The sequence below is a fragment of the Nicotiana tabacum genome, chromosome 3 (assembly GCF_000715075.1).
Source record: "Nicotiana tabacum cultivar K326 chromosome 3, ASM71507v2, whole genome shotgun sequence".
In the NCBI taxonomy this organism is placed as follows: Eukaryota; Viridiplantae; Streptophyta; class Magnoliopsida; order Solanales; family Solanaceae; genus Nicotiana; species Nicotiana tabacum.
The window spans coordinates 60083901-60100732 of NC_134082.1; the positions used below are offsets into that span (position 1 = coordinate 60083901).

General features: G+C 35.4%; 1 protein-coding gene across 2 annotated transcripts; it reads right to left on the bottom strand.

The window, feature by feature from the left end:
• Positions 1-8926: 8926 nt before the first annotated feature.
• LOC107776402 (ubiquitin domain-containing protein DSK2b) lies at positions 8927-16595 on the bottom strand. Of its 2 annotated transcripts, XM_016596298.2 has the most exons (8): positions 16143-16595; positions 13991-14731; positions 13273-13481; positions 13021-13134; positions 11810-11868; positions 11462-11490; positions 9425-9511; positions 8927-9337 (listed from the first exon to the last, which is right to left on the bottom strand). In XM_016596298.2, the coding sequence occupies exons 1-8, from the start codon at positions 16396-16398 to the stop codon at positions 9189-9191; spliced, it is 1644 nt and encodes a 547-aa protein (XP_016451784.2). In that variant the 5' UTR covers positions 16399-16595; the 3' UTR covers positions 8927-9188. The 2 variants fall into 2 exon arrangements, with proteins under 2 accessions (XP_016451784.2, XP_075105573.1); XM_075249472.1 differs by lacking the exon at positions 9425-9511.
• Between the last annotated feature and the right edge of the window lie 237 nt (positions 16596-16832).

Here is a 16832-nt window from a genome sequence, read left to right on the forward strand (position 1 = left end):
GGTGGCAGTCATACTTCCACAAACTTTTGAACGAGGATGGGGGCAGGAACATGGGCTTGGCGAGTTAGAGAACTCAGAGAACCAAGTGATCATTTTAGATTTTGTAAGCATATTAAGGCTAAGGGGGTTGAGGAGGTAATGCAAAAAATGAGTAGAGGCAAGGAGACTGGGCCAGACGAGATCCTGGTAGAATTATTGAAGGCAGTGTGACGGGCATGCTTGGAGTGGCTTACTGGACCATTTATTGTCATTTTTAGGAGTAAGAAGATGACCGAAGAATGGAGGTGGAGTTTGATGGTCCCGTTGTACAAGAACAAGGGTGATATCCAAAATTGTAACAACTACAGGGATATCAAGCTACTGAATTACATTATGAAAGTGTGGGAGAGGGTGGTGGAGAGGAGGATAAGGATGAGTGTGTCTATTTCGGAGAATCAGTTCGGTTTCATGTCAGGGCGTTCGACTATAGAAGTCAATCATCTTGTGAGGAGATTGATAGAGCAGTATCAGGAGAGGAAGAGTGGCCTGCATATGGTATTCATCGATTTAGAAAAAGCTTGTGATAAAGTCCCAAGGGAGGTTCTATGGAGATGTCTGGAGGTTAGTGGTATTCCGGTAGCATACATTATGGTGATTAAGGATATGTACGATGAAGCGAAGACTCAGATGAAGACTGTGGGAGGAGACTATTTTCCTGCGATTATGGGGTTACATCATGGTTCAACTCTTAGTCCATTTTTATTTGCTTTGTGATGGATTTGTTAACGCGCCACATTCAGGGGGAGGTGCCATTGTGTATGTTATTTGCAGATTACATAGAGCTAATCGATTAGATGTATTGCGGGATTAACGATCCGCTAGAGCTGTGGAGGCAGACCCTGGAGTCTAAAGGTTTCAAGTTGAGTAGGAAAAAATTGAATACTTGGAGTGCAAGTTCAGTGTGGGGACACAGGAAACAGAAGAGGAGGTGAAGCTTGTCAAGTCATCCCCAAGAGAGATAGTTTCAAATATCTTGGGTCTGTTATTCAGGAGAACGGGGAGATTAATGAGGATGTTACGCATGGTGTTGGAGTGGGGTGGATGAAATGAATGCTTGTGTCTGGTGTTTTGTGTGATAGGACAAAACATCAAGACTTAAGGGCAAGTTCTACAAAGTGGTAGTTAAGCCGACTATGTTGTATGGAGCCGAGTGTTGGCCAGTCAAGAAATCTCATGTCCAAAAGATGAAACTATCAGAGATGGGGATGTTGAGATGGATGTGTGGGCATACCAGGAAAGACCGGATTAGGAATGAAGTTATTAGAGACAAGTTGGGTGCAGCTCCTGTGGAAGACAAGTTGTAGGAATCGAGATTGAGATGGTTCGGGCATGTGAAGAGGAGAGACACCGATGTACCTGTGAGGAGATGTGAGAGGTTGACCATTGCGGGTCAGAGAAGAGGTATAGGAAGGCCTAGGAAGTACTGGGAGAGATGATTAGGCAGGACATGACACTACTTCAGCCTACCGAGGACATGACCCTCAATAAGAAGGTGTGGAGGTCGAGAATTAAGGTTGTGGTTTGACTGGTAATCGAGAGTCTCTTTTAGTTGTAGTAGTAGTATTTGTACTAGTCTTGTATTCTCCTATTCCGAGTTCCTTGATGTTGGACGGTGTGGCATTATTGCCGGTAGTTTTCGCACTTCTCTTATAGCTTCGCATTCCTAGATTCTTTGCTATTACATGTGCTATTTGTTTCTGTTATCTTATTTCCTTGCCATTGTTACTATTTGTTTATTGTGTATTTTTCACTGTTCTTGAGTTGAGAATCTATCGGAAATAACCTCTCTTCCTTCATAAAATAAGGATAAGGTCTGCGTACACATTATTCTTCTCAGATCTACCTCATGTGTGGATTGCATTGGGTTTGCTGTCAGAGTCGGACCTACATGTTGCAATGAGGGGTCACCGGACCCCGTAAGTTTCGGCAAAATTTTTGTAAATGTATATATATACCTTAAAAATAGTTAATTTAAAGCAACTGGCACCCTGAACACTAAAAGCCTTTAGGAGGCACTGGTTAAACAAAATATTGTGCCCCCATCGTGTAAAAATTCTAGGTCCGCCTCTGTTTGCTGTTGTTTGTTCTTATAGAACGAATAATAATATTCTTAATATATTCGTTAGATGATAAATCTCGTCTATCTATGACAGGGACGGACCCACTTGAGGACAGGTGGGTGCTCAAACGTGGACTCTCTCATTTGTACAGACCATTAGTAAGTATCACTAATAGAACCCTAAAGAAGTTTGCTCGGTTGTTTTATGATAATCATTAGAGTCTACAGAAAATTTGAGAGAAAGATTTTAATAATAACTTACCTTGTGAAAGAGATGCTAATATAAATGATACAAAATCCTGTATTCCCAAATTATTAAAGTTACTACTGTCAATATATATGTATGTAATCCAGCAAACTTTCCCAACCAAATGTCAAAGAAAGCCTCAAAATTAAATCCTAAATAAAGAACAACAAAAGAGCTTATATATTTGTGGGGCAAAAATCTGGATATTATTGTTGTACGCTAATTAATTATTAAGGTTTTCTATACATTAATAATTGATAATAATAAGAAAACTCATAATCGAAGATATTTAATGTTTAAAATTAGTAGTTGAAAAATCGAGATATGCAGACAACAGTTTCCTACATAAAGTGCAAGAGCTAATTAAAAATGATGGTTTAGGGAACGTTTAGTTATATGTGAACAACAAATTTACACACTATCTCAGTATGCGAGTTGTGTTCATATCTTCTTAATTTCCAGAAACGTTTTCTTTTCCTCATGATAGTTCAAGTTTTATTTCTAAATAAATTTTAATGATTAAATAAAAGAAATGCCCACAAAGTAGACATTATTTCAATTCAGTGCACTGAGTAGTCTAATGACACTTCTTGAGTCTGAATTCATTCAAATAGATAATACAACCAAAAGTCACAACCATTCGAATTTGTAAATCACGCAAACATTTTAAATATACTAGTCTTAGGGTACGCGCTTTGCGCGTGTACCTATATCAATAAATATATAATTTTTAAAAATTATATACATATTATTCAATAATGTGTTTTAGTTATTGAAAAAATATCAAAGAAAAAAATGTAAGTTTCTAAATATAATGAATATTAATCTCACTAAGCTAGCTCATTAAACAAAGAAATCCTACGCCACATAAGTCTTTATATATCTTATTATGATTTATGAGATAATATATATCTTATGAAAATTATTGTTATCTTTATTACCAAATACTATAAACAAATAACAAAAAAAATACTTTAAAATAATTATTCAAAGATAATAAAATAAATTGAAGAATTTGAATCTTTGGGTCTTTTAGAAATTTGTGAGTGTAGAGATAGAACTATAGCTCCTAGAAACCTATAGACAAATAACAATATAAAATATGAAATAGCTAATATTGAATATAAAAAATGATGTAAGACGATATGAAAAATATAGGGAATTATCATTTATTAAAATAAATATAAAGAAAGAAAATTGATAAGGGTAATTTTTGTGAATTCTTTTTTGTCTTGGGTTATATCCTTATTGCTTCAACTTAACATTTAAGCAATTTAACTTTTAATACTATATTATAATAAATTTTTCTCTATTTTCTTATTTCTTTCACGGAAATTGCTCTTATTGTGTAAAATAATTTGTGTACCTTAAGAGTTTTATCAACTTGACAAATAAGTTTACTTACATAATAATTTTAAAACAAAATTGACTTTTTTGTTGCTTTATTAATTCAAAGAGTTAATTATTTGTTGAGATTTTATGCTTTTTTGATAGTATAGAAGATACAAATTATTTTCAAACTATTCTCCTACTCGAGAATAGTATTATTCTCTTTATCGATTTTATGTAATATTGAAAACTACATTTAATAATTAGAACAAATATTTAATTAGGTAATGTTAGAATTATAGGTTCCCTAATAAGAGGAATCAATGTAAACATATTTCTATGGAAATCACGTGAGTATACAAGGAAAAGAAACGTAATACTCTTAATTAATTCTCTTAAATAATATCTATTTTAAAGTCCTTAATATTGGGGTTTCTTATTTAATTCAATAAGGAAAAATCTAATAATCAAATTTTAGTTTCTTTTAAAGTCCTAAATATTAAGATAATAACTAAAAGACTATTTTGTCTAGTATGAGCTCTATTTTAAAATGATAAAAAAGGCGAACGACATTTCGCTAAGGGTGTTCGTGCTTTTAATATAGTATAGATAGTCACCTTTTCATTTTTTTCCATAATTTGTTTTTCTAAGAAACAAAATAAGTCTAAATATCTTTAAAACAAAAGTAAAACAAATTAAAGTTAATCTGACAATTCTCCTGTTGGATATATAGTGTGTGTATTAATTGAAGTGATATTAGAATCAACAAGGGCGGATTCAGTTCAATCGCTACGGGTTCCCATGAACCCAGTAGCTTTTGTCTAGAACCTGTATTTGTATTGAAAAATCTGTTAAATGTATAAGAATATTAAGTTTGGAACCCGGTCCGTTCATCCAGTTAGTACTGTTTATTAACTCAAATTTTTGTAGGAACCCATAAACCTAAAATCCTGGATCCGCCTTGACAACAATTTTCTAATGAATATTGCATGTATGTGTAGCGTAATCAAAACGAATTGAAGTATTAATAAATACGCAGATAAAAATAGAGCATCCAAACAAAGTCTGAATAAAACAAACATTACAATAACCATATCAAAATATTTGATCAAATAAAATTAAAGGAGATTTATTACAAGCACCAGAAGTCTCCTTTCTCTAACCAGCATGCAAACAGAAAATCATAAATAAAAAACCATTCATTGTTCCACAAATCAGCCAAACAACTACTCCTTTATTCCTCTGCTGGTGGTGGTAAATTCAAATCAGGCAAACGATATCCTTCCCCTACCGCGGGTTCAGCAACATTAAGATCAGGGACTACGTCGCGCCTTTCGGGAGGTACTTCTTCCACCACGGGGTCGCCAGCATTTCTCACAACTTCTTGTTCTTCTTGTTGTTGCATTTGTGCATGCAGATCAGCAAACTCCTCCCTATTAAAAGTAGGAGGAGGATACGCACCTTTCCACCCGCGATTAGGATGCGAATTCATGTGTCCGAACAAAGCTTTAATCGAATGGAAGTCTTTGTGACACACCACGCATGTGTTCTCGGGCTGAGGAGGAGGAGCAGGATACGCCGGTGCAGCAGGTGGGGGTGCAATCAGTAGAGGCACATTCGGCCTCACACTACGGGTTTGGTTTGCCGCACCCATCCCTCCTCTTGACGATCCTTCCCCTACAGCCAACATGCTTCCTCTCTTCCTCGGAGAAGCAACAGCAACACTGACTGCAACCCTAGCACTGCTTCCACCAGCACTAGCACTGGCACTCGCTCTGGTGGGAATGCCAGCGCTAGCGCTACTACTGCCATCAGCACTGGCACCGGGCATGGTGGGGTTCACTTGAGTACCACTACTAGGAGTAGTGGGACTTCGGGAAGTAGGAGGTGGGACGGGAGTGGGTGATTGAGGATTTTCGGAGACAACCTTATCGCCGCTGCCGCTAGTGTTCGTCATTTTCAACAAAAAAAAAAAGGAACAAAGATTTTCAGATGAAAGAAAAGAAGAAATGCAAAGTTGGTGGTAGGGGGAAGACAACGTTGGTGAAAGATTATATATATACTGAGGATGGAGAAACGTTTGAAGTTTGGCAGTTATCATCCCTAGTGTTGGTTCAGATGAGTCGTTTGCAAATTTGTTATAAAATTTAAAACTATTTTAGTAACTTCTTATAATTTTAATTCAAATCAAGAACCAAAAAGAAATAACTTTCATGCATTTACCATTTTTTAGGATTATGTCAATATTCACGTAATACTATAATTTTGACTTGAAAATGGGTTGAAACAAAAGGGAAAGAACATTTTGGTGTAACTAAGATAACGATGAAATAACACTTCTTTTTTTAACGTAATTTAAATGGAAAATTGATACTACTATTTATTTGCTCATATCTGAAACTCAAACAAAAACATAATCATGTAAACAGCACATATAAAAGTAACCTTTTTTTTAGCTAGTGGAAATTTTTTTGGTACATTGGATGAAAAGAATATCAATTTTTAAAATTAATTTTAGATGGATTTGATATTCATTTTCTCTCATTTTAAAGATTAAAAAAAAGTCGTTGTTTTAATTATTACGTGGTAATACACATGAAAGACAAATAATTTTTGGTTAGTGAAAATTTTCAGTATCTTAAATGAAAAGATCATTACTGAGTTTCTAAACCTATCATCATTTAGTAGATTTGCTTTTTAGCAATTTTAAAGACAGATACTTAATAAATTAATTACCTTTCGTGATGTATGATGAAGGATTTTGCTGCCTTTCAAATGAATTCGACGTGAAATATGTGCCCTATATTTGGAGGAAAAAAATGTCTGCCTAATTTTGTTGTTTGCTGTGATCAAGCAGAGGAAAAGCGTCCACTAAAATATAACTTTTAAGACGAACGATTTCATTAAAGAAAAATAAAGCTAATTTAATCCTTTTTCATAAAAGATAGTTGCGGACTAGGGTATTCAAACTGAACAGGAAAGTCGCACCAAATCGAAAACTCAAACCAAACATATTTATAAACCTTGATTAGGTTTGGTATAAAAAAACTCGAACCAAATCAACATATAAATATATAATTTTTATATACTTTTAAGACCTTATATAAAAAAAAAAATTAAAATATGTCTAGAATATTTGGGATCCTCTCATGGGATGCAATAATTAACAGAATTATGAAGTGCATTCATTTTTATTTATTTTAAATAATAGGTTGTATCATCACTTTCTTATCAAGTGTTATAGAAATGCGTTAATCGGCTCTTTGTTCTTCCATATTCATGTGTCAAGATTAAATCTTTTTGAAATTTGAAATGATATTTCGATAATTTAAAATTAAATATAATATTATTATTATTTAGGTATCATATGATTTTTATGTTTAATTATTAAATTTAGTTAATCTTGAAAGCGTACATCAACAAAAAATTATTGTTAGAGACTAAGAAAATAGTGTTACTAAAAAAATTCTCCGATAAAAATATTTTAATACATATTTTAATCGATTTTTTTAATTTCTACGAAACATATATTCATATCAAAATTTTATCTATAACTTTAACAAAGGAAGATTGAAATAATATTCATATAACAAAAAAATAAAAAACCTAAAAAATCCAACAAAACCGAACCAATCCAAACTGATATAGTTGGTTTGGTTTTTATCAGAACCAAACCAACCTGATTCATCTATACCCTAGCGGAGACACCCTAATTAGCAATGAGTCATTTACATTGCTTCGAAAATTCTCATTTTATATCACACATACGGTTGAGATATTAATATTTTTTTCTCTCAGACACATCAATTTATGACAGGAAGTAAATCCGCAAATCACTACAACCTAGACCAAAATCTATTTACAAGGCGAATTATAACATAATTATGTCGATCTGGTTTGCGAAAATTTTTGTGTGTGTCACGAATAGACGAAATGCTGAAATTCTGAAACTACTTCTTTGGCGGATTGGTAGACAGAAGTTGATGGAGTTATTTTTGAGTGACTTGAAGCTTATGAAGCATTAATGGAAGAAAAGATAGTTACGAGATTGATTCTGCTGAAGACATAATATTTAAGTAAATAAATATAGAAGATTTCTATGTATATATGTATCTAAACTCTTCGTTATTTGGTACTTTGACTTTGAACCTGTAATATTCTACTCCATTAAATATGCTAAACCTTCAACTAATTGAAATTTCTGCTTTTGTTCTTTCTAATTGGGGTTTAAATGATATTGTCAGGCAGATTGTACAAGAAGTTTACTATAGAGGATCCATGAAGCAAGGCTTAGAAGGAACTGGAGCTGCTATAGTTCTATCCTGATTGAGTTACTTGATTATATAGTTCTGACCCATTTGTATTTATGAGAAGCCAGTTTAGATAGGGAGGATTAGTAGAGATAGTTGGTTTGGGAGTCTGAGGCTTGTTGCTTGACTGCCTGATTTTGTTCTTATTTTTGTACTGTACAGTTTATTACTTGGTAAATAAAATTCTTTACTTGCCAAAGAAAAGAACTGGATTCAAATGCATGCTTTCAGCCTGCAATTCCCACGAGTTTAGCACTTCATTAATTAGCACTCCATGAGTAAATTACATCGTACAACTTTCAATACTATATTGTATCAGATTTGAGTAAAAGAATCAGGATACACTTGAGCTTATCCCTCATTGTTCACACTACTAATATCGCTATCAGTTGCTAGATTTGGCATTTCCCAAATATGTACACTCATTTGCCTACAACTAACAAGTTAGTTCCAGTTTTATTCTTCTTTGGGATGGTAACATAGTGTCCGAACCAACTTGCTCGTGTACGTTCACATGCAAGCTGCTACAGCCTACAAGCACAGATGTCAAGTGATCGTGCATAGCGTACCATGGCTGAAGCAAATGACTCGCTCCAATAACCATAATTAGAATCTGATCTTCAGGTTATTACTCCGATGTGCACCCATTCAGCTATTCTGATGAAGATCCTATTCGTGCTTCTTATGATAAGAATACCTCGCATTGCCTAAATTGTCTTTTGCAATACATCCTTCGACATGCACCAAGTGCCCAAATCATAATCGGCTTCTCAACCTGCCTTACAACAATTACAGATTCCCAGCAGTAACAATCATTAAGCTTGAAGTACAAAGACCACCTGTGAGACATTAGTCCATAGCACAAAACCAAAATAGACAAATACAGCAGGCAGATAACATCCAGCATAATGTTCAAACTAGAAAATCGAAAAGGAAATGCTACAGTAAATTGTACGATATATCATATTATAATGAACAATTTAAGGGGCTGATTTTAACATTGTATGTACAATGAACTGAAGAACTTTTTCCCTTTTTGGCCCGAGGTAAGAGACAATGGGGGATGAGATGAGAGTTCGTTCCAAAAAATCAAACTCCACAAATTTATTTCTATCCAAGATTTGATGCTTCTTCTGTCCACATCAACAATTTCATCTGTCCCCACCAGGAGCTATATAGTCGTACAAAAGAGAATATCCATACACTACTGTCCAGTGTTCCCTAGAAGTCGCTCTACCGCAGCGTGCACATTCCCTGCAGTGGCAATAAGTGCCCGGATATTTTCTTGAGTGTCAAAAAAACCCATTTCTTGTAACTGGGCTAACTGAGTGGCGTATAATTCCTCTGGGGGCACTACAATAACACATCAAGAGGAAAATGAGCATAGGTCATGTCAGAGAGAGAGAGAAAGAGAGACAGACAGCGAGAGAGTAAAATAACCATTGGATCTGTTGGGTACACCCAATCCCCCCGTCCCAAGTCCACCGAACATGTTCATCAGCATTTCCATTCCCATGTTGTCAAATGCTGCAATTATTAAAATCATCTAGCTGATATGAGTAAAACTAACCAATAATGCACACAAAATTGCATTGTATTTCTCCAACCTTAATTGTACATAGTATTTCAACAAACTCAAAAAGATAGGCTGAATATTGCTTCTATCAGCATAATAAATTGCTATCCCTTTCAGTCAACAGGGAAACCTAAATATCAGAGTTTCACAGTCAAAAAAATGATTTGAAACTTAAAATCACCCATCAATCTAATCACGAATCTCAAATCAGTGACTCATCTGTTTTAAATTCTGTTCTATTCAGGTCCATTTTATTCCAGTACTAAATAATTTATCTTTTACGGAATATTATAGATTCCCTACTTAAAATAAACATTAGAGATTCCCTTAAAGTAGAGTTATCCTAAATCTCGTACATATCCTTATTTGAACAGATGAGTCTCTAACAACAAAAAGAGATTTCTAGCGAACACTTGACCAGATTTAAGTCTAACAACGCATATACGGATTCTTTGCTTTGATTGTATCATTTTTTGGGCTAAATCCATATTAATTTTGAGACTTGCAGGTCCTTTTACTAATCCCTTCTTCCATAGTTTTAGGTTTTCCTTGTCTTCTTTTAGCACTTTCAATCATCAGGTTGTAGCACATCAGTCTGACTAGTGCATATGGAGGGGTCTACTTAGGAGATGGAAAAAATGACCTCTCGTCTTATCCTCTATGTTTGCTACTTACATCCTTTGTAAGACGTGATATTTTTAATCTTATAAGACCTCGTATGACCGCACACCATATCTTACATATGCATTTTTATAAAATTTGGTGTTATTTATCTTGTGGATATACAAATGGCTTTAAAATTCCTACATTCATTCCCATATAAGGTTGTTGATCTCACAGCCATTGCATAGAACATGTGCTTCATTTTGTTAGGCATCCACATAGATCATAACTCTCTTAAAAGTTAAAACTCCTCCATGTAACGATCCTCTTTTAATTTGTGTTGCGCCTTCATATATCACATCATTCTACTCACATATATGATCCTAAATATTTGAATTGTCTACATTTATGTGCCATTATATCATCTAGTCTCATCTCACTGCTATTATTATAACTTGCAGCGAATACAGCTCGTCTTATTTCTACTTATCATAAAACTAGAGTTCTTCTCCCAGTTCCCACTTTTAGTTGACTTTATCACTAATTAAGATGTTAAAATCATCTACAAATAGCATGCGTCATGGAACCTTTCTTCAGCTTATCCATAATTGGCCTAAAGTAGTACATGCGGATCCCTAGAGTAAACCACTTGGGTACTGATTTGTATCTCGTCTCACTATTCACACTTATGCCACTCCTCTATTTTTTGAGATTGTCTACCAACCTTGAACCCTTGAACTAGTAGTTTGGAGAGAACTCCCCAACCACTATGAACAAGGATGGCTGGTCATATGCCACTCCTCTGTACATTTCATTTGTGACGTTTATATATTTTATTTGAATTCATTTCTTTTAAATCCTCAAAGAACCATTTTTCTCATCCTAAGAATTTCAAACAATATTCTTAACAAAAATATAAACTCTGTTGTAGATCTAACAAGCAAAAATCCGAATGAGTTTTCTGTCATCCTTGTAAATTTTAGAATCCTTATGCAATAAAACAAAACTAAGAAGTAGGTATCTCAGTTGCCTAAACAAATTTTTTGGCAAAATATTCATGAAACATATGGTAAATAAATGTGCATAAAAAAATATTGTAGTATTCCTAGCAGGCCAGTTCTGCATCAAAATATTAGTCTTAAGCAATGCTTGGAAATAAGTGTAAGAAAATTTATTTGCTGCAGGATAATATTATTAAACAAGCGACCATTTCCCTCCCAGCCTAATTCAAAACAACCTAAGGGTGTATTACTCTTATAAGGATATCAAATTGGGAGAAATAGAGAATAAAATTTCACCTGTTCGGCCAGCATCTTGACCCTGTCCTCTGCAAGTGGGAAAGACACTTTGTCAGAAAAGATAAACATAATGCAGAAATTACTCCACTGATACAAATAATCAGAATAAAGATCTAGAGCCACTCACAAGTTCATCAGTTATCCTTCCTAATTAGAAAGGTCTAGACTACTCTTTGGCAAGTGAAATATGAGAATATGTAAGATGATAATTCTTTTTCTTTGGTGAGTGTACTAAACAAATGGTGAGTAATAATGAGAATCCAAGGAGATGCATATCATCATATCAGATAAACCATGAAGTGTGAGATTCTCTGGCCAAGGAAGCTTCACAGATATGTCCAGACTTACTGGTTTGTTTGCTGCCGACCAAGTTGAGACAATAGCCCTTGCTGTAGACTCATAACTTGCTGAAAGGGAGAAGAATTATAGTCAAAAAAAATGTCAGAACAGTGTTTTTTTTTAAAAACAAATAAGGAAAATGCACCCAAAGAGTTGCGCACTCATCAAGTTTTATGTCCAGACACATATCAAAAGGCTTCTTTCTGTACCCTGGGTGCTCCAAATAGACAGGACAATAACTTTTATATTATAAGGAATTAAGGATGGAAAATGTTCAATCTAGAATCTCTTACATTGTGCCCAGGAAACATGTTTGATGAATCAGTGACACTTAACCAGTAATACAAGAACCAACTTAGATCATGTTCAAAGTAATTAGATATAGTAATATGTTACTCCATTTAATGAAATGAAAACGTATAACAGTTTCAATAATAATAAATCTGAAGTACAGTTTCTATATTGAAACAATAAAATACAGTTCCTACCGTATCATACATGACACTAAAATCTGTGAAGTTTACTTATGGTAAATGAACATTGTCAGAGCATTGTTTATTTAGTAAGAAAGTGAATCTAAGTGAGTAATTACAAGGGGTGGAAGGTAGATCAAGAATTGTCCAATAAAAGAAAAGAGTAACATATTTGTTTGAGTTTTTCCTGTTGCTCTTTTCCCCTCCATTTTCCATAGTAAAACTTTCTTTTATTCTTTTTCCTTCCAGCTGCCCAACGTTAAGATTTAGTGCCTTCCAATATGACAGCTTGATGAGCATGGTTACACTAAGGCTACATCTACATTTTTGATACACAGTGAGGCATTTCTAAACTTAGTTGATAAGCATGTGACCCTTGAAACAATCTGATTCAAGTTCTCCCCAGATAGATCTGCAAAAGCTCAAGGCAAATATATAGGCTTCCAGAGAAGTAAATTTGTATTTTTTTGTTTCCTTTTCGCATTATCTTTTGCTGCAGCAATTCTACTAAGCGTATTTCTAATAGTACTTTGACCTTTTTTAAAAATAAGGAAATAGATATGCACCAGCGGTGAATCAAACCGGGTCTACACCGTATAGTACTTTTAACCTTTTTGAGTTACGGTATAACTTTTATCTTTACATATCAAAAAAAGAATGTGATGCAATTTTCTAAATTTGCTACAACTCATGCACCATGTATGCACTCCAGAGGCCAAACAAGCACGACATAAAGACATCAATTACCTGCATTGTCTCAGGGGACGTCAACTGACGAATAAATTCAGGGTTTTGCATCATTTCTCTGAGATGGGGGTTGGAATCAAGCATGCTTCTTAGCTGCGGGTTGAACCCAGAAATCTAGCCACCAAGATGCTCAGGAAATGAGACGCTTGACAAGAAATTTTCCACCACAAACGAAAACAAAGAACCAAGAAAGAAGAAATAAAGCCTTAAACTCACTGACAGCAACTTTAGTTCAAACGAGTAAATAAATACCTGGTTCATGTACTGAGGATTTGAGAGGAGAGACTGCATCATCTGTGAGATGGCTGGATTCTGCATTAACTGATTTAGAGAAGAGGCATCAGGCATGCCGCCTAGCATTCGCTGCAAATCTGGCAAAGCGCCAAAGCCACCAAGAGGGGGTGCCCTAGTATCCGCAGCAGCATTTGACCTAGCAGTGGTATTCATTTGGGCGGCTCCAGCTGCAAAAATAGTTGAAGAAGATACCCTGCTTATCAGAAATAATTGAAGATCAAAACAACAATAAAAATAAAGCAAGATTACAAATGCTCAATCAACACACTGAGAGGAAGTCCACTGGATAAAAAAGATCTCGGCTTCTGATTAGCGAAAGGCCCCTAATAATACTACATAATTAGATTCTCCATATTAAATATAAAACTGTTTTTACTAAATTCTGATAAGATTATGCTAACTTTGAAATATTAACTAGAAAAGAACAAAGAAGAAAAAAATGGCTGCAGAAAACAAGTGTTGAATTGTACAAGCTCTAAGCACAAATTGCACAAGTATGACTTCATGGCACCCTCAGTAGCGAAGATGCATGAAAGTATCTCCAGAAGAACAAAAAAAGAGAGATAAAAGTTGCTTTTTTAATATGCAAAGAACCCTGAGTCAACAGAATAGGAGATGAACAGGTTTAAACTAGCAGCTAAAACAGTTGTAGAACATGAAATCGGTAGAAGCTTACTGCCAGCTGATGCCCAAGGATTCGGAAGTGGATTAGTATTGGGAGCGGGAGGATTAGCAGTTGTCTCAGAACCAGTAACTGGAGGACTAGTTGCCTGATTTCCGGCTTGCCCACCTTGGGCTCCCAAAAGAGCTGCGAACGGGTTTGCACCTGAATCATTTCTTGTATCTCCAGCCATGGTTGTTGCATTCAGAAATGGCTCTTGAACATTTTCATACATGCGCCTTAGCATGTTAAATCCCTCAGGAGAGGATTCAATGTTGCTCATTGCCCTGTCAGTATTGCGCATCATCTCACGCATAATTTCAGGATTTCGTGCAGCCTCCATTGTCTGGCGAAGAGTAGAAGGGTCATTGAGTATGTGAGCAAGCTCGGGATTACGATCCATGATCTCTCGCATTTGAGGATTGTTCATAATCAAGTTGCGGATGATTTCTGGGTTATTCATTAGATTCTGAACAAGAGGCATATTCATCATATCTCTCATCATGTCGGGGTTTTGAGTCAGCTGCTGCTGGACCTGCTCAAAATCTGGAAGACCAGCTCCAAACGGACCACCACCACTTCCAAGTCCGGGAAAGAGTGGAGCTCCACCTACTCCTGCAAATGGCCCCCCTACATTTGGCGGGGCATCCCCTGGTATATTCTGATTAGTATTTGGATTTCCAGCATTGGTTGCACTAGCGGAAGCAGCAGCGGCAAAACCTCGAACCAGATGAACTGTGTGATCTGCCTCCAGACCTGTTTGCCACAAAAATAAAATAAGATCGCTAAGATTATCAGTCTGACAGCCTGATAACATGCAATAAGCAAGCAGATAAGAGAGTAAGATTGGCCCCGCATCCTGATAGCATTTTATTTTAAAACTCAATATTGAATGTAATGCGGTGATAACTAACCAATCATGAAATGGATCAACTTGATTGGCATCAAAGTAGCATCATGTTGCAGAAACGAATCAGAAGCTAACTAGATTTTTTTTTTTTTTTGGTGCGCGCCCAGAGTGTGGGGGGGGGGGATCCATGCCAAATTTAATTTACTTAGTAAAGTGGGAACTGAGCGCCAACAACAAAATTTACAGTCTCTACTGTATGCAGTTCCAGGTGCATATTTTATCCTCTAACAAAAGAGCCAAAGACCCCAGTACCACTGAATCTTTCCTCTACACTTTTCTCCACTTATTGACCTTTACCTATTTCTTGTCCAAAGACAAACCATGATATAGTACGGAGTATTTGGTAATCAAACGAGTAAGATCTTTGTCTATTAGAATTGAAATGCGGTGCTTCCTAATATATTAACACCTTATTTATCAATTATTTCCATCTATTCGGGAAACAATACAGACATAGAGGCTATATTTGCACTTCTAAATCGAGAAAGTATTAAGAATACCTTGTAAAGGTAATCCTACCTACCAAAGATGGAGCAAAATGGGCTCATATCAAAGTGTTGCACTGAAGATTCGTATCTAAGATCTCAAAGTTATTCAATCACTAGGAAATCTCCTTTACGGCAGTCAAAGAAGATACTTCTCCGTTCCAAAAATTCACAACATCCTCTAATATTCCCAATGAATTATTTTCCAAAATTAAGACTCCCCTCCAGTTCGGGAAACAGCTTCTACGTGCATTCTTTTTTTATTCCTTAAAACAGCTTCCTATATTCACTTATTTCAACACTGGACAAATTCTTAACATTATTCCTCAAAATCGCCGCTTTTTTACTGCCCCAGTCATCACTGGGGCCATGTATTAGCAAATCCCAAAAACTAATACACTGTTTATGAGTTGAACAGAAAAATTCATGAGCAAACAGTACGACACCAATTGATGTCCCTGGCCTTCATATTAGCCTAAGAAATCTAGACTTTTAAACATTTATGCAAACAAACATAAAAACATTTAAAGATACAAGAACCTTTTTATATCAAGAAATACGATAAATAAAGCAGGATATTTATAACATTTACATCACAAAACCCTAACTAGCTTATTATTGAGGTGCAATTGATTGATTGATCAGCAACATAACAAATAAAAAGTATACTTACCTAATACAAATAATTCAGCATTAACAACAAAATGCGACAAGAAATTGCCTACCTATATTGCGCAAAAAAGGAACAAAAACAATTAGATATAATTAATACCGTAGCTTGTTAGGGTTTGGTCGTCCTTTAAGATCCGGCCTTTATAGATCAACCTCTGCTGTTCGGCAGGGATATCGGACGGCTGAGAAAGGACGGACTTGAATGATCCGACGGTGGAATCGAGGCTCACTTGAACGGAAAATTTGGAGCCATTGGAACATCGAACGTTGATCGTAACTGTTTCACCACCACCGCCGGCGTTATTCTCGGCTACTTCATCTTTGACCGTTGTAGTAGTAGTATCGCCTCCGCCCATACTCAAATCAATCTCGATTGAATTGGTGAGAGCGGAGAGTATGGAGTTTGAATGAGGGATCGGTGGGGGATGGAATTGAAGCCCTAGCTCGGAGGATTTCACACTTACAGGGAAGAGAGAGTTAGAGAGAGTGAAAAATGATGGGCTATTTGTTTGATATATAATGTAGTAATGGGGCAAATAACAATTGTTGTATATTACATAGTGTGAATCAATACTCGGTTTCAATTTAAACGAAGTAATTTAACTCAAATATAAAGTTTAAGAAAAAAAGATATTTAAAATATTTGATCTTAAAAATTTAAGGGATAAAAACTTTATAGGGCCATAATATTTTTGTGGCTATAAAAAATTCTCATCAAAAATAATTAGTTACAATTTATTATGTCATGTCCGATCATGAGTAAAAACTTATGCTGATGTATATACCAAAT

Bases quoted from the DNA above. Each gene is read 5' to 3' on its own strand.
- LOC107776402 (XM_016596298.2), bottom strand. From the start codon at position 16,398: ATGGGCGGAGGCGATACTACTACTACAACGGTCAAAGATGAAGTAGCC. The intron at 14,732-16,142 runs GTATTAATTATA...TGTGGCAAACAG, and splicing joins CCAAACCCTAACAAGCTACG to GTCTGGAGGCAGATCACACA. The intron at 13,482-13,990 runs GTAAGCTTCTAC...CTATTTTTGCAG, and splicing joins TCCTTGGGCATCAGCTGGCA to CTGGAGCCGCCCAAATGAAT.